This window comes from Hyperolius riggenbachi, chromosome 4 (assembly GCF_040937935.1).
Source record: "Hyperolius riggenbachi isolate aHypRig1 chromosome 4, aHypRig1.pri, whole genome shotgun sequence".
Classification (NCBI taxonomy): Eukaryota; Metazoa; Chordata; class Amphibia; order Anura; family Hyperoliidae; genus Hyperolius; species Hyperolius riggenbachi.
In genome coordinates this window covers 282,126,811-282,152,128 of record NC_090649.1, presented here as the reverse complement: position 1 = coordinate 282,152,128, position 25,318 = coordinate 282,126,811, and the positions used below count along the sequence as shown (strand labels likewise).

The 25,318-nt window shown below is 44.6% G+C and overlaps 1 protein-coding gene across 2 annotated transcripts in view; it reads right to left on the bottom strand.

Annotated features, from left to right (window-relative positions):
* Positions 1-2,758: 2,758 nt before the first annotated feature.
* The window catches only part of ZDHHC12 (zinc finger DHHC-type palmitoyltransferase 12), a 37,482-nt gene continuing 14,922 nt past the window's right edge, over positions 2,759-25,318 (bottom strand). For both annotated transcript variants that reach the window (XM_068231339.1, XM_068231340.1), the window contains exons 3-5: positions 21,762-21,851; positions 17,787-17,953; positions 2,759-8,456 (exon numbers count right to left, since the gene is read on the bottom strand). In XM_068231339.1, coding sequence (XP_068087440.1) covers positions 8,141-8,456; positions 17,787-17,953; positions 21,762-21,851 — 573 coding nt within the window. In that variant the 3' untranslated portion in view covers positions 2,759-8,140. The remainder of the gene's footprint in view (positions 8,457-17,786; positions 17,954-21,761; positions 21,852-25,318) is intronic.

Below are 25,318 nucleotides of genomic sequence, written 5' to 3'. Positions count from 1 at the left end.
CTGGCCTCATTGCTTTCCTAGTGTTTTGTCTTTTGAAGAGTCTGCTTACATCTGATTGGCATATTGTTAGAGCATGCACATCTGGGGACAGGTCAATAGATTGTGGCTGGCCTCCTGTGTTGTGTAGTTGCTGAGGCACCGCAGGGGGGTGGAGACCTTGGCTGGCAGGAAGAGTGTTCAGTTTGCCTGTGGCAGAGATGGAAATTATGCGAATTGACTTGGTGTGTTTGGCTTTTGTTGCTAGTGTCAAACCTGCAATAAAATGTATTCAGTTCATTTGCAAGCTGCAGATTGTGTAGTGAGGGCGGAGATTTCTTCCTGTAGCTGGTAATTTCATGCAGAGATTTCCATATTGTGAATGAGTCGGCGTTTGAACATTGTTTCTCAAGTTTTTTAGAATAATCTTTTTTTGCGTCAGTAATGGCTCTCTGCAGTTTGTATTTCGCAGCTTTGTAGAGGACTTTATCGCCTGTACGATATGCCCTTTCTTTATCGAGGCGCAGCTTCCTAAGATGTGATGTAAACCAGGGTTTATCGTTATTGTACCTGGTGCACTTTTTTGTGGGGATGCAGGACTCTTCACAAAAGGTAATATATGATGTCACAGCGTCAGTGTATTCATTTAGGTCACTGGTGGATTCTTTAAATATATTCCAGTTTGTTAAAGAGAATCTGAAGAGAGAATAAATCTCGCTTCAGAGCTCATAGTTAGCAGGGGCATGTGTGCCCCTGCTAAAACGACACTATCCCGCGGCTTAACGGGGGTCCCTTCAACCGCAAACCCACCCCCGCAAGACTTGGTCGTTCCTGGAGGCAGGGCTAACGGCTGCAGCCCTGCCTCCAGTCGCATCTATCAGCGGCGCATCGCCGCCTCTCCCCCGCCCCTCTCAGTGAAGGAAGACTGAGAGGGGCGGGGGAGAGGCGGAGATACGCGCTGACAGACGCGCGTGGGGCAGGGCTGCGGCGGTTAGCTCTGCCCCAACCAGGAAGAGGGGATGCGCTGCACGGAGAGGGGTTTGAGGGTGAAGGGACCCCCGTTTAGCGGCGGTTTAGCAGGGGCACACATGCCCCTGCTATCTATGAGATCTGAAGCGAGATTCATTCTCGCTTCAGACTCTCTTTAAATCAAAGCAGCTCTGTAGTTTTTCTACAGCTTCACTCGTCCATTTCTTAACTGTGGTCACTACAGGTTTGGCAGTTTTTAGTCTTTGGATGTATGTTGGGATAAGCTGTATAACAGCATGATCAGAGTTCCCCAAAGCTGCCCTGCTGACAGAGTGATATGAGTCCTTAGTCGTAGTGTAACAGTGATCAAGTGTCTTACCTTCTCTAGTTGCGCTTGTGACGTGTTGCCTGTATTTGGGGAGTTATTTGGAAAGATTAGCACTGTTGAAATCCCCTAGTATGATAAAAAAAAGAATCTGGGTACTCCCTTTCCACCTCAGTGATTTGATCTGCGAGATCTTGGAGCGCAGGCTGCATACATGTTTGTGGAGGGATGTTCACAGCAACCAAAATAAATGAAGAAAACTCACGGGGTGAGTAGTAGGGTCTGCAGTTTATGAAGAGTGTTTCCAGTCCCGCCGAGCATGTCCTCTTAATAATTGTAACATCCGTGCACCATCTATCATTAATATAGAAACAGAGTCCTCCACCTTTGGTTTTGCCAGAAGTAAGTGGGTCCCGGTCTGATCTGTAGAGTGTAAATCCATTAATCTGCAAAGCGTTGTCTGGAATAAGCTCAGATAGCCACGTTTCTGTGAAGCAAAGGGCAGCAGAGAGATGAAAGTGATGTTAAGTAGGAGTTGAGCTTTAGATGTCTTTTTTGAGGCTGGCCTCCTTTAAAGTACATAGCTCATCATTGCTTTAAAGGGACTCCGAGCTCTGATTAAAAATAAAATTTGAACTTACCCGGGGCTTTCTCCATCCCAGCCCTGGTCGGGACGTCCCACGCCGGCCTCCTGGCTCTTCTCCCGGCGGCTGTCCGCATAGCGCGGACAGGCCGGGCCCCCGGGCGACACTGGCGAGTGTCGGGGCTTCTTCTTCCCTATACGTCACGAATGACGTCACACGCCGGCCGCCGCGCGTCATGACGGCGGCCGGCGTGACAGCACGGCGCATGCGCGATTAACCGCACATGCGCCGTGCTGTCACGCCGGCCGCCGTCATGACGCGCGGCGGCCGGCGTGTGACGTCATTCGTGACGTATAGGGAAGAAGAAGCCCCGACACTCGCCAGTGTCGCCCGGGGGCCCGGCCTGTCCGCGCTATGCGGACAGCCGCCGGGAGAAGAGCCAGGAGGCCGGCGTGGGACGTCCCGACCAGGGCTGGGATGGAGAAAGCCCCGGGTAAGTTCAAATTTTATTTTTAATCAGAGCTCGGAGTCCCTTTAAGGATGTGCCCACCCCCATGTGTTGTGTAATGGCACTTGGTTAACACCTACTAAAGGTTCATACACCAAAACATTGTGTTTGTAGATCAGTGGTGCTCAGGCAATACATTTAACAGTCATTTTTATTTAGAGTCCTTGCGGAATACTGTTTTTTTGTGTCTTGTGGGCTTTATAAATGCCAATGGTGTATCTGGTGTGTGCCTATTGTGACCACCTGGAGAAAAAGCATTAATTATTAAATAGGGTACTTGTGTCTATCCAAGCAATGTCTAATGTGTGTGAAACATGACATATGTATCACTCAATGGATCAATGAGGGCTCCACTAAGGGTCAATTGAGAATATGAAAAAGTAGAAGCTCTGAGGATCCATACAAAAAACACTTTTTAATTATTAAATCATTAAAGAGCCTTGAGAAATAAACATTATATAGTGCAATAATCATGGTAACAAAACAGAAACCCCAGGTGGGTGGACATTATAAAATAGCAGCTGCAGATCATCAAACAACCTATTGTGAGACTGCCCTCATTCAACAGAATGGCATCCATTAACGCCTCAGTGCATATAATAAGTAGAAATGACAGAGAAATCTTCCTTATATGAAGAGACTATTACAGAAGTATTGCAGCATACGGTAATATCCGGGTATGCGAGAACTGAAAACTCCAGTGACTGATTCAAAAGCTGATGATTTATATTGAAGTTTTGCTAAGTTCCAGTAAACATAATAGGCAGGCGATATACCAGGTTATCCATAAGTGAACTCCATAATTATAGGAGAATAAGCTATACCAAGTTCACAACAGATACCAAATTAGCAAAACTGCATACCCACAGACACTTGGAAGCTGATCTGATGAATAACAATTGCATTGATGTTTATGCAATGGAGTCCAAGAGCCTCTACAGTGCCTTGCAAAAGTATTCAACCTGCTTGGCTTTGCACCCATTTTGTTACATTCCAACCTTTAATTTTAGTGCTTCTTAACCACTTCCCTACCACAGGTTATTTCCCCTTAAAGGGTACCTGAGACAGGGTATAAAAGTTTTATTCCTACCTGGGGCTTCCTCCAGCCCCCTCCATGCTTATCGTTCCGTCATCGACGTCCTCCGCCCCCTGGATTTTTCAGTAGATGCCAATTAGCTTAGACCAGTCGGCACATGTGCAGTCCCCGCCCACGCTTCCCGATGCTCTCCCTTAGCCGGGGGTTCGCAACCAAGCCACGCACGCGCAGTATGCCCCGACTAGCTGAAGGTAACAGGGCATCTACCACACAATCCAGGGGGTGGAGGACTGCAGCAAGGGAGCGATCTGTGTGAAGGGGGTGGAGGAATCCCCAGGTATAAAACTTTTATACTCCTGTCTTCTCAGGATCTCTTTAAAAAACCACAGCAATTTTTACATATCATGCTACTCCCATTCATAATAACTTTATAACTTCTTATCACACTGAAATTATATATTTTTTTTCACCACAAATTAGGTTTCTTTGGGTGGTACTTTTTCTAAAAAATATTTATTCTATATGCATTTTAAAGGGAATAAGAATAATTTAAAAAAATGATTTATCAGTTTTTAGCAATTATAGTTTTGAAATAACGTGTGTTATTGTAGATAAAACCCATACATTTTATTTGCACATTTGTTTTGGTTATTACATTTCAATTATGTCCCTAGTACAATGTATGACGACAATATTTTATTTACAAGCCCTTATTTGCAAAAATAACAGTATACAATATACCCTCATTACATACGTATTAAAAGTTGAGTCTTATTATTTGTTTTGTTTTTTTTAACCACTTTACCCCCCGCGGTATGAAGGTGCAGCTGTAATTGCTGCAAAAGGTGGTTCCACAAAGTAATGACTTTAGGGGGGTGAATAGTTATGCTTTTGTTTTGTTTCATTTGTTGTTTGCTTCACAATAAACCAAGTAATACATTGTTAAAGTTGTAGACATGTCCGGTCAATGAAATAGGGCAAACTCTCAAACAATCCATTTTAATTGCAGGTTGTAAAGCAACAAAACATAAAAATGGGGGGGGTTAATACTTTTGCAAGGGCGCTGTCACACCCCACCAGTGATCTACCATTGACCTTCCCTGGTCCCATGGCTTCCACTCTCTTCTTTGCTGTGCATGCTTCTGGAAGTGCATGCACGCACGGCAGTCATACATCTTTGTGCGTGCAGCTGGGGGTGTAGCTTCTGCACTGGGGCGAATGCAAGGGCTAATTAAACCCTTTACAGACAGCGCTCAGTTCTTCTTGCTTGCAGCCACAGCTGCAATATGTATCAAGATGTTCTGCCAATGTTCTGACAATTGTCAGTCGCACAGGTCCTGTCCGCCAACCTGTCTTGTCAGTTTGGTCCGCCAGTCCAACCTGACAATTTTCCTGCCAAGTCAATCTAGATCTGCTGGTTTAGCTTAGCCCCATTCAGTCCGTACCCTGCCTGCTATGGAAGCCAGTCCTGTCAGTCAGTCCTTCCTGCATTGTAGTATTCATCCCTCCTATTCCTTCTGATACCAGTGGTATAAACTTGGGGATCATGACATGGTAGCCAGCAGGGAGCAAAGTAGTCCGGCACCTATTAGGGGCGATGGCCCATGATCCCTTGCAGGGTGTTCCAGTGAAGACCCGTGGTCATTTTGACTCCATGCCCTGGTAGAGCCCATATCTACCGTTGGTGCCAGGATCAACAGGTCACTGACAGACTACTACTTTTCTCTACTGTTCAGTAACAATCTTCACTGTGCGTTAAACATACAACTATACAGTTAGGGGACTACAGGATGTAGGCCTGTACTGGGCCCAGAGCAGTTTGGTCTTCCTCCAGTGTCCCGAGGAGGCAAGAAACTTCCCCACTAATTGGACAGCAAATCAGGGAGGAAAGGCATATGAGCAGACATCCTCTCACAGACAGCAGATGTTAGAGCTACATGTGTGCACCAAATAAAAGGTCAGGCTACAATCCAAGTCCTGTCAGTTGTCAGTAAGGTTATAATGCTTTCACTCCTGTCAAGCGATGTGATGTAAGATTTGTCTTGCTAGGTTTTTCTTGGTTTTGTATTTACTAGAATTGTCGGAGTTTAAACCAAATTTTTGCACAGGGGTGTACAGATCCAGAAGGCTACTATCCAACAGCTTTATTTATTAATCAGCTGTAAAGTAATCAATTACTAGCCTTCTAAATTTGATGAGTTCTGTGCAAAGATCTAGCTCAGACACTGCTAATTCCGCTTCTTCTAACTAAGGGCTTGTGCACACCAAAATCAGTAGCATTTAGCAATTAAGAGATTTTGTGAAGCGATTTTCAGAGCGATTTTTGAATGAATGAGCATCTTTGCTCATTCATGCAAGCTGAATCGTTCCAAAAAATGCTTCATGCAGTGCGTTTGTGATTTTGAAACAAATCACAACGCTGCTGTGGAAACACCCTTGTGGGGTTTCAGTAACCAATCGCTTTTCAAAGCGCTGGCGTTCTGAAGAGCACTCAGAAGCGCTCTTGGTGTGCACCAGCCATCAGTCAAACTTTAAAAACCTATCTTAGCTTCCCATTTTATTAGATTGGGCACTGTTTTCAGAGCTGGCAAAATTATATTTCAGGCCACAAATGAGAAGAGTGGGATGACATACTAGAAGACTTGTCCAACTAAAATTCTTGCACGTTTTATACCCCTGACAAAGTGCACCAGTTTGACCCTAAGGCCCCTTTTACACTTATTTAGTTGCTCTCGGTTATAACTGAAAGAAAACTGATTTTCAAAGTAATGCCCATGTTTTCCTATGGCACAGTTCCTCTTATACGCGTTTTAACTGAAATCTTTTTCACAATCTACTGGTATGGAAAAAATGCGTACCAAAAGGGCCCTAAGTGTACAGATATATGTCCAAATCTCATTAAGAACAAGGACGTCTATCTGATCTATCCGATAATGGTACTAGACTCCATGAACAAAGCTATGTACACATGCTACACGAAAGTTGTTTGAAACATCCGGTGAATGATAATGGACACCAATCGGTGTGAAAAATGTAGCCAAAAGACGAGTGATTTTGCCCAAACCAACCAGCGGACCAACTCAGATGACTGTTAGATATCATCCAGTCTGTCAGGTGTGTACAAGGTCATTCCAACAACATTGTTCAACAGCATTTGTGCGTGAAATGCTACTTCCACTTACGCACATAGCATTCAAAGATCTAGTCTTTGGAACAACATCTTTTAACCTCCCTGGCGGTACGCAGTTTTAGAGGCTGCGTCCGCGGGAGGATTTTAAAAAAAATAAAAGTTGCTCTATATACCTAAACTAGCCCTACGCTAGCTAATTATGTCCCTCGAGCCGCCCGGCAACTGAACACCCCGATCGCCGCCGGTAATATTTACCCGTCCGCAATCCTGTGAGAACCGCAGCTTCACGATCCAGCTTGACTCGTCGCTATGGTGACAATCGGACATGCGCAGTCCCGATCCTCCTCTGGCTTACCGCCAGGGAGGTGAAAGACTTTTTTTGATTTTTGCCTGGGTAATGTCGTTTGCAATATTTTTCTTGTTTGTTTGCAGCTGTCTGTGCCACGGCAGTGTTGTCGCGATTTGATGAATCAACCTATATGTGCATTACCACATGAATAATCTCTCCTTGAACCCTTTCAATTAACATTACTCCTCAGTTCTCTTCAAGGAGATAATTTTTCTTTGCAACATAACTTTTCAGCACTTAGCAATTAAAAAGTACCAAGAACCAGATAAAATGCAATATCAAACATTTTTTATATTTTCTTGCTTGCTGAGGGTTTAAATGTAATTTTATTGATAAGGTGTGAAAACTCAGGGGAAAAGTTAATTGAATAAGGCCCCAAAGTCTACATGAACTCACCTTTTGAGCCTGGAAGACTACAGAGTTAAGCCTAATATACTAAAAAGACAAGTTATACTGCATCTCAAAAGCATGGCATACCTCATCTTCCTTATTACTCCCCTCTACCCCATCTCTAGTTCTGTCTGTGGTCAAATAGCAATCAGTACAGGATTGGTTTTAATTATGGTCAAACTGTGCTGCTAACTCTGACAGTAGTTAAAACACTGACACTGTAATCCCTGTGCTGTCAATGTTCACACTGTGATTTCAGTCACTGTGCAGTCCGATTGTCAGTCATTAAAGCGCAGTGACCGTCTCTCAGTGAAGTTGGAGTCTCTGTCAATGGTCACAAAACCTGATTTTATTAAATCGGGTTTAAAGAAAGCTGGAGCTAAAGTTTAGCAGTTGCAGAGAACAACCAATCAGAATGCTCCACAAAATGTATATGGTCTGTGACACAGAACAACCATTACCAATTTTCCAGACTGCTGGAGAAGCCGGTCCTTTCCTGATTTGTAACTTCTTGAGTTTGAATCTGTGTGATTGCAGGTAGCTAGATATAAAATGGTAACACAAGCAGAGTGGTTCCCCAAAGCAACCAATCAGAATTCATCAATGTAAAAAGACACGGTTTAATTGTAGCAGTTACCCAAAGCAACCGGTTAATGTTTGTGGACCTTCTCGGCAGTGGATGAGCAACGTACGGATTCTGTCTTCCCTTGTCAAAGAGAAGAGTGAAGTCATCTTCTATAGCTCATTACTGGCCTATTTTTATGATGCACACCTTTGCTGGCCAGGAGCTGCTAGGAGCTAACAGGAATGAGGTAAGACCATTTGTTCCACAAGGTGATATAGTAAGAAGCCAAATTAGATGACAAGTCTGTGTCATACTGTGTGGTATGTTCTCTTGAAATACACCCTTTCCCAGGTCACATGGCCACATGTACAGAAAAAGTTCCATAAATTACACAAAACTCCCCTGTCAAAAGGGCTGGAGTCTGAGTCTCGCTGCTTCAGGTAGGAGATGCGGTAGTAGGACATGAACTCCCAAGTAGTGAAGTTAGAGGAGATTAGGTAGAGGTGGGATACAAGCAGCAGACCCACAACCATGGTGCAAATGTTGATAAGGATGAAGGCCACAAGCAGGAAGAGGTTAATGTACAGCCAGTCACTCCAAGTGGCTTCATAGCGGAAACCGGACCTGTAACAGTAACAATACATCATAACTGAGAAATTCGATTGCACTAGTCTAGACAAAATAACAAATAAAACATGAAGTGCATTCCTTTTTGGGAGAACTGAATCTGTACTCTCTTTGGAAACCCCAGAAATGTCCCTGCTCCTTCATTAGTTGCACTATATACATAGTAAACCTTTTACTGTAACTTATTTCCCATGCCTGCAGTAACTGAGTGATTATCAACTGGTGCTGGCATCTAAAGGTGCCTACTAATGATGCAATTGATAATACAAGCTTACCACTTCTTTGTAACATAAGGCACTGTCTAAAGTATCTATTCAAAGTATATTCACCCTGTTTATCTTTTTTTTACTACATTGATTTGGTAAAACTGATTTGGTACAATTGTACAATCAAGATTGTTTTTTCATATTAAAGGCTTTATAGTATTGAACAGATTATCAATTATAACAACATCTGATGCCAGTCAAATAGCACATCAATTATACAAGTGATTTGCATACAGAGTCTAATTAACATAAACTTAAAAAAAAAAAAAAAAAAAAACACAAAAAGAAAGAATAAAAATGCGGCCGGGGAGCTTGGCCCGTAAAAATGGACCGTTCAACCTGGGAAATGGGGCACAGGGTACCTCCAGCTGAGATCCCAGGGATCAGTCCTTCTCGAAGATCTCTAAACACAATTAAATTGCTCTCCAGCACCGCACGTAGAGAAGAAACAGAACAAAAACCTCAGCTTAACATTATATCCACTGTATACATCTTCTAGAAACAGGAGTCCCGAAGTACAAGTCACCTGTATGACTAGTCAAATGCAGTATACGCACATGTCCAGGGGCGACTAAAGATGTCTATGAGCCCTCCAAAGTTCCCAAATAAGATCGAATTTGGTCATGTTCTCAGTACTATGATAATACACTCGATCCATCAACATCATAAGGTCTAGACGTTGGGTAACCAATGCTAAATCAAGGTCAGTGGATTTCCATTTATAAGCAATGGACCATTGAGCAGCCAATAACATGTATCTGTATAATGGCCTAAATTTACCTGGGACATCATCATTCTGTGTATACAATAGGGCCTGGGGAGCGGTTAAGGACATCGGGAAGCCAAACACCTCCTTAGTCATAGATTTCCATGCGTCCCAGAACTGCTGTGCAACGGGGCAATCCCAAAAAACATGCAACAATGTGCCTTCCATACCACAGGCCCGAAAACAGGCCGATGGGACCGAAGGATAGTTTTTATGTAATTTAGACGGTGTATAATACCAACGAAACAAGATCTTGTAAGCTGTGTCCTTCACCATGTTTGATTTGATCACCCCAGAGACAGCAGTCCAGACAGAAGACCAATCAGTGCGATCATATTGGATACCTAAATCCCGCTCCCAAGCTCTCATATATGACATTTTATCATCATGATCCCGTCCTAGCAGTAGAGCATAAAGTATTGAAATTAACCCTTTTCTACGAGAAAAACCAAAAAATAATGATTCAAACATAGTAGGGTCATATACTGGAGATGAGGAAAAGATTGAAGAGAAATAGTGTTTAATTTGGCAAAATCGATATGCTTCTTCCATAGGGGCGTCTCTACTAAATCTGAGCATGTTAAAAGTAATCGGAACATCACTTATCCAAAACCTATTTGCTGTGTGGAGATCTTTATCCCTCCACCAGGAGAAAACCTGCGGGTTCCTTAAAGCAGGAACAAACCGAGGATTACCGAAGATAGAGATCCTGGGGGAGGGAAAAGTCATAAGTTTATATGTGGAAGCTATAGAAATCCAAAGTTTGGCCAATGACGATACAATCCTATTCCTGCCAGCAAGAACTGTCAAATCCTTCTTGGAAACTATCGTGGCTAGTGAATTTAAGTGGAAAGGAAAAACTGAGGTAGATTCCAGCTGATACCATGCCGGAGGCTTTGAATCTATGTTCCAATCTAACATTTGACTTTTTGATTTGATTTGGAGGCTAGGTAATAATGCCATAGGCTCGGCAAGCCAATTCCTCCTTGCATGGGGGATCTATAAAGAATCTGTGCCCGGACTCTAGCTGGCTTACCGTCCCAAATAAATTTATTGATTTGTGATTGGATAATGGATATGGTTTTTTTGGTTATAGTTATAGGAAGCATACGAAACAGATATAATAATTTGGGAAGGATAATCATCTTACAAGCAACATTTCTGCCCAGCCATGACACCTTATATGTAGCCCAAATCTTCAAAAGTTGCGTAATTTGAATAGTTGTATGTAAAAAAATTGGCTCCATATAGGTCCCCAAAGCAAGGTGTAAGAAAGATTCCCAAATATTTAAATTTAGTGTGACTCCATTTAAAACTGTAAGTAGAATCTAACCATTTAATCGTATGTGGATATAGATTGATCGGGAGGGCTGTGGATTTGGACGAATTAACTTTAAGCCCCGAAAAATGTGCAAAGGTCTCTAATAATTGGAAAAGATTAGGTAAAGAGGTTAATTGTCTAGTCAGGAATAGGAGAGCATCGTCAGCATACAAGGAAAGCTTGATATTATCAATACCATATCCATAGATATTGGGATGTCGTCTAATCGCCACCGCCAAGGGCTCTAACGCAAGGGCGAACAGCAATGGGGAGAGAGGACACCCCTGACGGGTGCCTCGTTTAAGATGAATGGGAGCGGAAGTTGCCCCAGGGATGCGAATCATAGTAGATGGAGAATCATACAAGGCTAAGACTGCTGTAATAATGGGACCGGTTAGGCCAAAGCTCTCCAGGGCAGTGATCAAATATTGCCAACCCACAGAATCAAATGCTTTACTGATATCAAGACCCAACATCAGAAATTTTGATTTCTTAATCTCTGCATCTTGTAAAATGTTAATTGCCAATCTCACATTATCAGAGCCTTGCCTACCAGGGATAAAACCAGTCTGGGAAGGAGCAACCAAATCACCCACCAAGGTACCTAATCACGATGCCGGAATTTTAGCAAAGAGTTTGATATCATTATTCAGAATTGAAATTGGTCTAAAACCCGCAGGGGAAGAGTGGTCGGCATCTGGTTTAGGAAGCAGGGTCATGTTCGCCAAGAGCATTTCCGAAGGAAGTTTCTCACCCTGTAGAATAGCGTTAAACAGAGGTCAAGGGGAGTGACAATGTGTCAGCAAATTTTTTATAGTATAGCGGGGAAAACCCATCTGGGCCGGGGGCAGTGGAAGATTTAAGAGATTTTATTGTTGCTATTACTTCTGTAGAGGAAATTGGAGCATTGAGGGATTGTAGTTGTTCTGAAGTCAATGTGGGCAACTGGAGGGAATCTAAAAAAGATTTAAGCTCAGTAGTATTAGATGTTATCTCGGTCCCTAGAAGGTTTTGATAATATTCCTCAAAGATTTTTAAAACTTTGGGAGGTAACACTTCCTCAATGCCTCTAGTGCTTTTCAATTTATAAACATGTGGGGGCTTATAATATTGATTAAAGGAGTACTATCGATTGAAACGACTTTTTTTTTTAATACTCTATATTAGTGTACACATTACCACTAGTGCTAGGGGCACTTTATTTATTCACCCAGGTCTCTCTCTTGCTATCCCTGCTTAAAAATTCATTTCTCACACAGCTCATAGTAGTTTAGGTCACCCTGAGCTGCTTGGTTACTCTGTCACACAGCTCACAAATATATTTCACTGTGTCACTCACAGCATGCAGGAGACATGAGGAGAAATAGGCTGATCTGAGGTGGTAACAGGTAACTAAATGAGCTGGAATATTGCTGGAATATAACTAGCTATAAACAATAGTCTGTGTTTACACTCAGTCTTACTGCCTGCTTGTGGTGATTCACTCCAGGCTGCATCCACTTTACAAGCTGCTGAGAGGGGCAGACCACTGTTTACAATTAGCATTATTAGTATCTTTATCAGTCAAGAGAAGCAAAGATAATAAACACACATTGCTAGAATCTTTAACCCCTTACCACCATATCGATAAGATTCTTTCAGCAAGGTGATAATTAAACTATAAACTGAGGAGTTGATAGCAACTCCCCTGTGCAGACATGGGCTTAGCCCTCTGGGAGCCCTCAGCATATAGATACATTTGTATCAAACACTGACGGCCAAAACTGACGGAGGATTTTACAGCTGAGAGGAACAGCTGTGTGAGGAATCAAATTGCTCCTAGTACTTGTCCTAATGTGTGCTACAACATACAGCATTTAAAAATAAATGCATACATCGATAGTATTCCTTTAAGCTTGCGAGCAAACTGGGTAGAAGGGTTATTTCCACGTAATAAAAATCTAGCTTTAGAGAACTTCAATGCTCTAGCATGCGAATTATCAAGAGTAGAATTCAGTTCAGTTCGTTTCAAATTAATCTCATGTAAAATCTCTCTAGAAGTAGTCCCGAAGTGGCGCTTATATAATAGATCCAGCTCAGCCGATAGTGTAAGAATTTTTTGCGATCTCAGTTTTTTAGCCTTAGCAGCCTTTGCAATAAAAATGCCTCTCATGACTGGCTTATGAGCCGCCCATCTTAGAATGGGAGAAGTATTATCTTCACTATTAAAAAAAAAGTATTCCTCCATCTCACCCCTTACTGAAATTCTATCGGATTCCTCCGCTAGAAGGGAGTCATTAAGCCTCCAATTACCAGGACTAAAGGGCAAGCCGAAGCCTACCAAGGATGATAAAACCATGTGATGGTCTGACCAACTACAGGTGATAATGTCTGAAGTGGTGGAGTTGGATGCGATTATAGGAGATAAATAAATATAGTCTAAGCGGGCATAAGATTGACGGGGATGAGAAAAGAAGGTGTACTGTCTGCAGCCAATATTATATGATCTCCATATATCGATAACCTTAAGTCTTGATAGAAGGCTAGTGAGTCTTCTCAGGAAAGTCTGAGCAAAGGGGGACTGAACTGATCTATCTAAGCTGGGGTTAGCTACAGCATTGAAGTCACCTGCTATAATCAAATGCGTAGAAGATAGTCTTTCCAATTGAAAGGCCAATAATTGCAAAAAAGCTGTCTTAGAGGCATTGGGTGCGTAACAATTGACCAACGTAACAGATTTACCCTCCAGGATACCCTTAAGGATCAGAATTCTACCATCGGGGTCTGCATAAGAATCTATAAGTGAGAACGAAATAGAGTTATGAAACACTATGGCCACTCCCCTGGATTTTTTGGTGAATGAGGCGTAATAGGACCTGCTATACGATCTATGTAGAAAGGTGGGTGATTTGGACTGTATAAAATGGGTCTCTTGTAGAAACAGAACTGATGCTTTTAAGCTCTGATAATGTTGGAAGGCTTTTCTACGTTTGACTGGTTCATTCAACCCCTGGACATTGTGCGTAATCAAATTAAACTGTCTAGGCATGATAAGAATATGGACTTAATCAGCAAAACTTCGAGATATACCAGTGAATCACGATCTTGACCATTCAGGACTTTTGAGAAAAATAAAAAAGAAAATAACACAAACAAACAAAACTGTGCATAGTACCAAAAAGAATAGAAGAAAAAGACATCAATGTCAACATTTTGTCTGGGCAAAAAACCTCCTCACTGTCCCACAACAAAAAGGCCCAGATACTCTCAATGGCTTAATTAGGACCTCACTGAGAGGGGGGGGGGGGGGGTAATACCCGTAAAGTTAAATTCACTACGGGAAAGAACAGAAAGAAAACACCTAGGCAGGGAGCTATATCCCAGCCTCTTCAGGAGCTAGTGCGCCAGGTGCGAGGGAGCCTATTCAAAGGTTGTTTGCGGTGTGCTTCCAGCTGATCGAGAGTCACCGGCAGGCCCATGCTGTTAAGAAGAGAGGTTCCTTGCTCCAATGTAGTAATAGTGTGGCATTTACCATCCCGAGAAAGGAGAAGCTTTGTAGGAAAACCCCATTTATATTGGATCTGCTGCTCCCTGAGGTATGCTGTCAGCGGGGCCAAAGATCTATGCTTTTGTAAAGTAAATTGCGAAAGATCGGTAAAAACTTTAATGCCGCTGTAGGGATCCGGCAATTTACCATGCTGTCTCATGAAAAAAGAAAAAGCATCTTTGACGTGATAAAACTGAAAACAAGCTATAGCGTCTCTAGGAACTCTTTCTGGCAGGTGAGCAGGCTTAGGCAGCATGTGGGCTCGTTCTATGGTGTATTCAATGTTAGAAAATTGAGGCACCGCTGATTTCACCATATCAATTAAAAATTCCTTGAGCTGTGCGTTATTTACTGTCTCTTCAATACCACGGAATTTAAGGTTGCAACGGCGGTTGCGATCTTCTAAGTCTGCAATTTTCAATTGCATCGATTCTTCGTTCGCTTCACGGCGATCCAGCTCAGAAACTGTTTTGTTATGCTCGTCTATCAATTTAGCAACACAGTCCTCATTACAAGATACCCGAGCTCCCAGATCATCCACCGATCGCTGCAAGGAGTTAGCTATCGCCACCATTTTGTTAGTCATGGAATGTTCCAGGGCCATGATCATGTCACGTAGAAAGGCTCGGTCTATAGGCAAATTGTCATCCTGTGTGGATGGTTGCATGCTGCTAAACTCTGAGACTGCAGCCAGCTGTGGAGAGGATCCTGCCTGTGAGTGTGTAGGGCCCGAAAGCCTGGGCCTGGATTTAACAGGGCTTAGGAAGGTGGGAGAGGGGGTGCCTGAGTCTGTATCTTCCAAGGCAGATGGGCTGTAAAGTAGGGCTGCGTCAGAAGCCTGTGAGGCAGAAGTGTGGGAGACATCTGTGTCGCTGGATGCGGAATTCTGTGTTTAAGTGTATGGGATGCGTTCTGCATGCGTACTGGTATTGCGGACTTACGCGTCCCGGCGGTGCCGGCGCCATCTTGCTCACCACGCGGCCCAGGCCTCCGTCTTTTAAAGATGTCAGGGATCCTCTGCGGGCGTTGGGTGTCAGCTCGCTGGGTCCCCGATGTCTCCATGTCCTCCCCCATGGCTGTTGGGACGGTTTCCTCCGGTCCTGGCATGCTTTAAAGTGGCTGTTTTAGAAGGCTGGGATCAGGAGCTCTCCTCTATGCAGCCATCCACTCTGCCGGCCAGCCACAATCAAGATTGTATCGTTGATGGGAAACTTTAAAGGTGGCCATACACTGGCTGATCTTTTTCCATCGATATCTGCCTACTTAATCTAATCTGCTAGAAATTGATGCCCCAACATGACAGTCTGATCGACTGATTAAGGCCGATTGTACAGCTATTAAGTGCAGCGACAGGATCATATGCATAGCACTGCCCTCCAGCTAGTGACGTACACTCTGCTGGGCAAGAAGTATGTCACTGGAATTTCCGTCGGTCCAAACATGCGCGCTGCATCACACCAAGCTCCAGACATGCACACTTACTGCGTCGCCCATTGTCTTGCATTACTGCATAATCCGTGTGACTTTGAGTCAGGATTGCAGCGATTTTGATACTTCCAATGCAGCGCATCGCGCACACGGTGCAAGTGTCCATAGACTTACATGACCCTTGTGGCGGGGAGACGTATCCAAATGGTTGATGGCATGGGACAAGAGATATCGATCGGCGGCAGCTTGGGAGCCGTGGCTGATTAATGGCTCATAATGTTGCACTGCATCAAACAGCGGTTGGATAGAGTTAGATTATTGAAAATCTCTGTGCAGTGTGTGAAAGGATTCAATCAGATAGATAGTAAGCACAAAAATATAAAATTAAATTTAAAAAGGGTGATGAAGCTAAAATAATGTTTTCTACTAATCAGACTTTACAGAATACATTTCCTTAACAAATGTGCAGTTTCACTTTAACTACCTAACGACCCCAGGACCGCCTAACGCCAATTGGCGTCAAGTCCTGGGGCCAGCTAATGCAGGAGATCACGCACAGGTTGCGCGCGCATCTCCTGCTTGGGGGGCAGAGCTCCGCCCACCTTCAGTCTCCAAGCGGCAATCGCCGCTCGGGAGACTGTTAGACGGCGAAAACGCCGTCTTTCTAGTAAGTACAGCACTGCGCAAAAGGTGGATCAGCGCAACACCAGGCCGCCTCCGAATGGCCTCCAATCAGAGGTGCGCTGAGCCCCCCCAGAAACTACAAACGCACCTTGAACCCAAACAGAAGCTCTGCATATACACCAAAAGCATGGCTGTTAAGTGGGAGCAGCTGACCAAAAACGAAATAAATTAGTACATAGCAAGGAAATGAACAGCGCTACTTAAAAACAGGCAAGTGCCTACCTGCAAAAGAGCGCAAGCCCCACTTGTGGGATATAATACACACCGAGCATACACATGACCTGTCTACCACTGGAGGAGGATGTTAGTTTCCTGTAACAGCTTGCATGCAACCCATTAAGTACTCGTCCCTCCCACTGCGAAGAAGTCGATCCTCCATGGGAGGGGCCTAACACTAACTAAATCCTAACCTATGTATATGCATAGCCTGGGTGCGGCTAATCAAATAAAATCGAAAATTGAAAATTGCACAATCTGAAGCAGCGCTGTACTGGGGACAGCCGTGTGACACGGCTGTCCCCCTTTCACACAGGAGAGCGATCGTCTCTCATAGGGTGAAGCTGAAGCCTATGAGAGCTGATCGCCATGATTGGCTGGCTGGGGGGAGGGTTTTAAAAAATAAATAATAAAAAGACTCCACCAACAGAGAGCTCTGTTGGTGGGAAGAAAAGGGGGGGGGATTACTAGTGTGCTGTGTTGTGCGGCCCTGCAGCTTGGCCATAAAGCTGCAGTGGCCAATTTAAGTAAAAGTAGCCTGGTCTTTAAGGCTGGTTTCACAGTGGGACATTACAGGCGCACGTTAGAGCAGCCTGTAACGCAGCCCACCGCACAGTAATGAAAAATCAATGGGGCTGTTCACAGTGCGGACGTTGCGTTACATTGTAACGCTGCGTCACAAGACAACGTACTGCATGCAGTACTTTGGACGCGACTGAGCCGCGTTAGACTGCTTGCACATGCTCAGTAATGTTGGGGAGGAGCGGAGAGCGGCCAGGCACATGGCTAATTAATATGCACTGCACTTTATGACGTGCAGTGTTTACTTCCTGGAGCAGCCGCTCTGTGCGGCGATTGGCCGGCGGGACCACGTGATGCCGCATGCGCACAAGAGTGCGCATCACGGCATCACTGACGCCAGAGTGAGCTGCACAACGCGGCTCACTCTGACGTCCAGATCCAGCACCACCAGGCGTTGAGTTAGGGGGACGTTATGCGACCTTAACGCCCCCTCTAACGCAACGTCCTGGTGTGAAATTAGCCTAAGGGGGTTTAGCCCTGTGGTCCTCAAGAGGTTAAACAGATATGGTAGACACAATGATTATTAGCATATTCTCACCAGGCTATCTGCAAGGCCCACAGGAGTGTCACTAGTTGGACAATCAGATACAGCATGAAGACACGGTGGTTCTTCTCTCCAACACAGTTCCCAATCCAAGGACAGTGGTGATCATACTTTCGCACACAGCGATTACATGACTTACAATGTCTGGACCTCATTGGTTGCTGTGGCATGAAGGACAGAAAGGGTAGATGTTACAATTTCAGATGATAACAATTCTAATTTTTTTCTCAATTTTCTTCCGGTTTCATATAACAGTGACATGTAGCTCCATACGCAGAGTTCACAAATTGTCTGATGTGTTTTGCAGCTAGAAGCTGCTTCTTCAGAGGCATATGAAAAAATATACACAATCAAATCCAGAAGACTCAATTGTCTCCAATATCTGTGATGCTGATATGCTTTCCAGACAAGTGCATCCCTCTTTTGTCTTAATGTGCAGTCACCTAAAGCAAATTAGCGTTGGGGCAGCTGTAGCAGCAGCACTACTGAATATATTTGACGGAATGGCTGACAACCAACAGTAGGTTTGGTTTTTCTCACTGGTTTATAAGTCTACATAGCGCAGAAAGTAAAAGTTATTCCATCCCTTTTCACCTCACGAAGTTAGCTATATTTACTGCAATGTCACATTCATTCCACAAGTAGGAGGGATCCTACACACCGTAAGGTAGCTGGCTCTCTGTACTCACAATTGTTAGTAATTATTATCACTTCTATCTCAATGTTAGCCGAGAGCTATGTAAGGCAGCTTTCACAGTGAACATGCAGAGCTTATAGCAGTAATTCAACAACACAGACAAATCAGAGGCAACACACAGATTGTTCAGCAATAAGCTTGTATTGAAGCATGCAGTGATATACAATACATTTTTGGGGTAGCCCTTCCTCTCATGAGGTCCCTCACACCCGAGAAAGAGCTATGCCTGAAATATGTGGTGTATCACTTTACATGCTCCAATACAAGCTAAGGCCAGGGAACCACTAGGAATTGCTGCAGGGGCGTAGCAATAGGGGGTGCAGCGGTAGCGACCGCATCGGGGCCCTTGGGCCAGAGGGGCCCCGAAGGGCCCTCCCTCAACTACAGTATTAGTTCTCTATTGGTCCTGTGCTCATAATAATCACTTCTATATATACATTGAGTAGTGGTAAACATTAACAAGCTCTTCCCCATCCCCTTCTTGCACCTCTAACACTGTAGTTGCCATTGGCAGGTTTTGGTGCGCCGTATCAATTGTTATATATAGAGTGCCTGGGGGGCCCCATTGTAAAACTCGCATCGGGGCCCACAGCTCCTTAGCTACGCCACTGAATTGCTGTGTGATTCGATTCCCATGAAATATGCGATTCCTAGGACGATTCCCAGCATTTTGAAGTGCTGTACAGTAAACTGTACAGTGCTTCCAATTTGTTTTGTTTTTTGTTTTTTTTGTGCTATGACCCCTCTAAAGGAGCCTGTTGCAATGGCCATGCATGCCACTTCCTATTCCTGCTTCATTCAGTGATGCACTTCTCTAACAGAGCAGACAGGGGTGACCCAGAAGTTATAACATAGCCAAGATGGCAGCCGCAATTTTTAAATTGAAATTGAATGAAAACTATAGTCCACGCTGCAGCTGGTCTCATCTTCCTATTAGGAGCAGCAAGCTCTGTGCTGCTACCTTGAGGCTCCTGATGATGTGACATGCATCAGTAGCCTCAGAATGTCAGCATGCTGCACATGGATGCCAGGATGAGGAGGAGACATGATACAATATGGACTAAATAAACATAAAAGCACAACCTGCGCTTACTTTGCACAAGGGGGCAGAGGAGGAGCAGAACCTTATAGTCTCTGAGACCCCTCATGGTAACGAGGGTTATTGATAGCCCACTGGTGTCTCCATATAGCTGTGTAATTGTTTCTAGTTGCTAGCTGTAAATGAAAAGTACTTAAAGGGAACCTGAAGTGAGAGATATATGGAGACTTCCATATTTACAGTGGAGGAAATAATTATTTGACCCCTCACTGATTTTGTAAGTTTGTCCAATGACAAAGAAATGAAATGTCTCAGAACAGTATCATTTCAATGGTAGGTTTATTTTAACAGTGGCAGATAGCACATCAAAAGGAAAATCGAAAAAATAACCTTAAATAAAAGATAGCAACTGATTTGCATTTCATTGAGTGAAATAAGTTTTTGAACCCTCTAACAATAAAAGACTTAATACTTAGTGGAAAAACCCTTGTTTGCAAGCACAGAGGTCAAACGTTTCTTGTAATTGATGACCAAGTTTGCACACATTTTAGGAGGAATGTTGGTCCACTCCTCTTTGCAGATCATCTCTAAATCCCTAAGGTTTCGAGGCTGTCTCTGTGCAACTCTGAGCTTGAGCTCCCTCCATAGGTTTTCTATTGGATTAAGGTCCGGAGACTGACTAGGCCACTCCATGACCTTAATGTGCTTCTTCTTGAGCCACTCCTTTGTTGCCTTTGCTGTATGTTTTGGGTCATTGTCGTGCTGGAACACCCATCCACGACCCATTTTCAGTTTCCTGGCAGAGGGAAGGAGGTTGTCGTTCAGGATTTCACGATACATGGCTCCGTCCATTTTCCCGTTAATGTGATTAAGTTGTCCTGTGCCCTTAGCAGAAAAACACCCCCAAAGCAAAATGTTTCCATGCCCATGCTTGACGGTGGGGACGGTGTTTTGGGGGTCATAGGCAGCATTTTTCTTCCTCCAAACACAGCGAGTTGAGTTAATGCCAAAGAGCTCTATTTTGGTCTCATCAGACCACAGCACCTTCTCCCAGTCACTCACAGAATCATTCAGGTGTTCATTGGCAAACTTCAGACGGGCCTGCACATGTGCCTTCTTGAGCAGGGGGACCTTGCGAGCCCTGCAGGATTTTAATCCATTGCGGTGTAATGTGTTTCCAATGGTTTTCTTGGTGACTGTGGTCCCTGCTAATTTGAGGTCATTCACTAACTCCTCCCATGTAGTTCTAGGATGCTTTTTCACCTTTCTCAGAACCATTGACACCCCACGAGGTGAGATCTTGCGTGGAGCCCCAGAGCAAGGTCGATTGATGGTCATTTTGTGCTCCTTCCATTTTCGAACAATCGCACCAACAGTTGTCACCTTCTCTCCCAGCTTCTTGCTAATGGTTTTGTAGCCCATTCCAGCCTTGTGCAGGTCTACAATTTTGTCTCTGACATCCTTGGACAGCTCTTTGGTCTTTCCCATGTTGGAGAGTTTGGAGTCTGCTTGATTGATTGATTCTGTGGACAGGTGTCTTTTATACAGGTGACTAGTTAAGACAGGTGTCCTTAATAAGGGTGACTAATTGAGTAGAAGTGTCTAACCACTCTGTGGGAGCCAGAACTCTTAACGGTTGGTAGGGGTTCAAAAACTTATTTCACTCAATGAAATGCAAATCAGTTGCTATCTTTTATTTAAGGTTATTTTTTCGATTTTCCTTTTGATGTGCTATCTGCCACTGTTAAAATAAACCTACCATTGAAATGATACTGTTCTGAGACTTTTCATTTCTTTGTCATTGGACAAACTTACAAAATCAGTGAGGGGTCAAATAATTATTTCCTCCACTGTATTCCTTTTTAAATGCCTGGTTGTCCTGCCGATCCTCTGCCTCTAATACTTGTAGCCATAGACCCTGAACAAGCATGCAGATCAGATGTTTCTGACACAAGTCTGACAAGAATAGCTGCATGCTTGTTTCAGGTGTGTGATTCAGACATTACTGCAGCCACATATCAGCAGAACTGCCAGGCAACTAGTATTGTTTTAAAGGAAATAAATATGGCAGCCTCCATATACCTCGTTTCAGGTGCTATGCAAGTAAGATGGAATGCTAAATATTAGCCCCCCGCGGCTGGACTACGATTCTCCCTCCATGCAAAATGATCATTTTAAAATGTCCATTTTGCATAAACTAGTTAAACGTGACCTATACCCTGTACATACATACCTTCAACAAACAATATCCACAGCGCCTCATTCTTATTGAGTCGGGACTCAGAGAGGTTGTCTCTTGTTCACCAAATGCTGAGGAAAAACCCTAAAACAAACAAAACCCCACATTAGAAGTACATACCCTTTATTGTGAAAAGTCATTCATGTTATATTATGTCACTGTAAGGCAGGGTCACACTTGCTTAAAACCATGTGCATTTTCCGCAACGGAAAAACACATGCGGAAATGCACATAATGGTTCCCAATGCAAAATCACAGTGCACTGGGAGCAATGTGCGGTTTTCTGCAGCGGGGGAAAAACCCAACACTGCTGCTTTTTTACTGCACATTGTGTGCGAATTCTTACTGCAAACAGTCAGTTGGCTGTCATCCAAAAGTGGGAATACGCTGCCATTTTACCGCTGCCTCAATTGTGACCCTCAATTGTAATCTAGATCAACAAGCCATGGCATATAGAAGTACCGAACAATTGTCCAGCACTGTCTTCTAACCTTCCTGTTGCTCCTAAGGCCCGGTTCACACTTGCGTTTCTTGACAAACGGACCGGATGGCCGGACCGGATCCGATCCGGTCCGCATCCGCTCCGTTTGCACACGTATTCCATCCTGTATGAATACGGCTGCGATGCGGATTCCGTCTTTTTAAAGAGATAACACACTATATAAATTCCAGGGGTCTGGGAGGTCAGCAGAAGCGCTGGGGTCATTGTTGGAGAGAGCTTGACGTGTGCAGATCATCCTTGTATACAGAGACTGCAGTTGGGACCATGGATCCAGTGGTTTTGTACACTTTTTACCTAGGAATACTCTCCTTTTTGGTGTTCACCTATTATTATGTGGGGAGAAGGCGTGCTCCTCGCAGGAGATGGTGGGTGCATCCTCTACTAGCCAGGAGGCAGAGGAAGGGAGAGTTCCAGACCCTCTACCGGGACCTGAGACGACACCCAGAGAAGTTCTACAGCTATACCCGGATGTCCATACCCCTGTAAGTATCCAGACCTAAACACACCATCCCTAAACGCACCATCCCTAAACACCCCACAACACCTCACCCCTGTATACCTAGCTAACAACCCACCCTCACCCCCACACCCCTGTATACCTAGCTAAACACACCAGCCCCACCCTCCACAAAACACACAAACCCCTAAACACACCTCCCCCATCCTCCACCCAACACCTTGTCCCATAGCAAACTTTACAGCTTGTTCCTTTCCATCTCCTGTCAGCTTTGATACCCTCTTGGAGATGGTGAAGGATGACCTACGGAAGAAGGATACCACGTTCGGGAGAGCAGTCACACCACAAGAACAACTACTGATTACGCTGAGGTATGTAAAAAACAATTTTTTTTAATTAAACAACTTTCCAACATGGAAACATTCTTGCAACATGGAAGACAAAATATAAATAACATTTGTATGACATTTGCACTCTTGTGACCCAGGTATAGTGTCTTTGGGGGACAAGAGGCCCTAATGTAAGTAATTTAACCACTTGCACACGGTCCTCTGAACCTTGGATGAAGGAGACAGGGCAGGAAAAGGCTTGGCTCTTCCAAGTCCAGGTCTCCTTCGTCCAAGGTTCCAAGGGTCACGTGCAAGGGTGAGGAACAACAACAACAAACGACGGAGGTGCAGGTCCTAAAAACTTGTGCAGAGGTGCAGGACCTAACTTGTGCAGAGGTGCAGGACCTAACTTGTGCAGAGGTGCAGGACCTAACTTGTGCAGAGGTGCAGGACCTAACTTGTGCAGAGGTGCAGGGCATAGCTTGTGCAGAGGTGCAGGGCATAGCTTGTGCAGAGGTGCAGGGCATAGCTGCCCGAAAGGCACTCTTGTGACCCAGGTATAGTGTCTTTGGGGGGACCCCAGGCCCTAAATTTAAGTACTTTAAAAACCTAACCACTTGCACGCGGTCCTCTGAACCTTGGATGAAGGAGACAGGGCCGGAAAAGGCTTGCCTCTTCCCTGTCCAGGTCTCCTTCGTCCAAGGTTCCAAGGATCACTTGCAAGGGTGAGGAACAACTAGAGAGTGCGGAACAACAACAAACGGGAGAAGTGCAGAGGTGAGAAGTCCTGAGACAGCACCGGACATCTCCGCTTCGGTCTCCCTTCTGGTTGGAGAGTGGACAGGGGCCAATCGACGCCTCAGTGGGGGGGGGGGTAGCTTCATCACCCCGGCCTCTGCCTTGCGTAGGGGTTGCCCTGCGTGGCGGTTGTGCCCGAATGTCCTCTGCCGTTTGTTGTTCTTCTTCTTGGGTCGTAGGAGCTTGAGGAGCTTCATCACTAGGAGCTGGGTCACTGCTCCTGCAACCTCGTCTTCCATGTCTTCCCCCAACTCCAGGTCAGTATGGGTCCACGTCTTCCACATAATTTAATGACTGCCACCTCCTCCTTCTCTCTGGGACAAATGGGACAAATGTGACATCCCTCGTCTCATCATCATAGTCCTCGCTGGTGTACTACGCCTCTGCCTCCTCTTGTTCCTCAAAATTGTCTTGAGTCCTGTCGATGATAAAAACGATATATTGGTTTGCCAAACAACATCACATACAATGTGGCCTAAATTCACAGAGCTTTGTCATACATTTATCAAACACTTTATCAAACGACATTAGGTAAATTAGCAAACGTTTGAGAAAGTGTTCGATAAATGTTTGATAAAGCCCTGTGAATTGAGGCCTGTTTTGTCAATATATAATCAAAGTCATGGTAGTTGTCTGTCAACGTCATATACAATGCCTTCTCAGTTCATGGTCACAATAGTGGTACTTACTCTCTCGGTTCCACGCTTGCATTTAGAAACGTCAATTGTTGGGAGAATTGGTAATCTTTTTTTTGGAGGACCCACTGCCACTTCTTTCTTCCTCGGCTTTGCGCCGCAGAAACTTGACATAGGCGTCCCGAATACTGCGCCAGCGTGTCTTGTACTTTTCACCTGCAAAGACATAAAAAATGTATTTTGATTATTTCTCTTGTAGGTACATCTCAACTGGACAAACGTATGCATCGCTACATGTCACTTTTCGCATTGGGAAGAGCACGGTGTCAGGCATCGTTGTGAGGACCTCAAGGATCATTTGGCGAAGACTGAGGTCCACATATATGCCAGTGCCAGACACCCAGAAATGGCAGGAGATCGCCCATTGCTTCTGGACCCAGTGCAAGTTTCCAAATTGTGTTGGCGCGCTGGACGGCAAACACATTCGGATTCAGAAACCCGTGGGGAGTGGCAGCCATTATTTTAATTATAAAAAATACTTTAGCACTGTGCTAATGGCAGTGGCCGATGCGGACTACAATTTTGTCTATGTGAATGTGGGGTCGTACGGAAGTTCCAATGACTCTGGAATCTTCCAGCGTACGGCCCTTTGCCAGCGGATGGAGCAAGGCAGACTGCATCTCCCTGGTGACAGACCCTGGCCTGGGACAAGGGCATCGGCCTACCCCTATGTGTTTGTGGGGGACGAGGCCTTCACCTTGTCCAACCATGTGATGCGGCCGTACCCAGACAGGGGCCTTGATGCCAGGCAGCTCCACTTCAACGCTCGT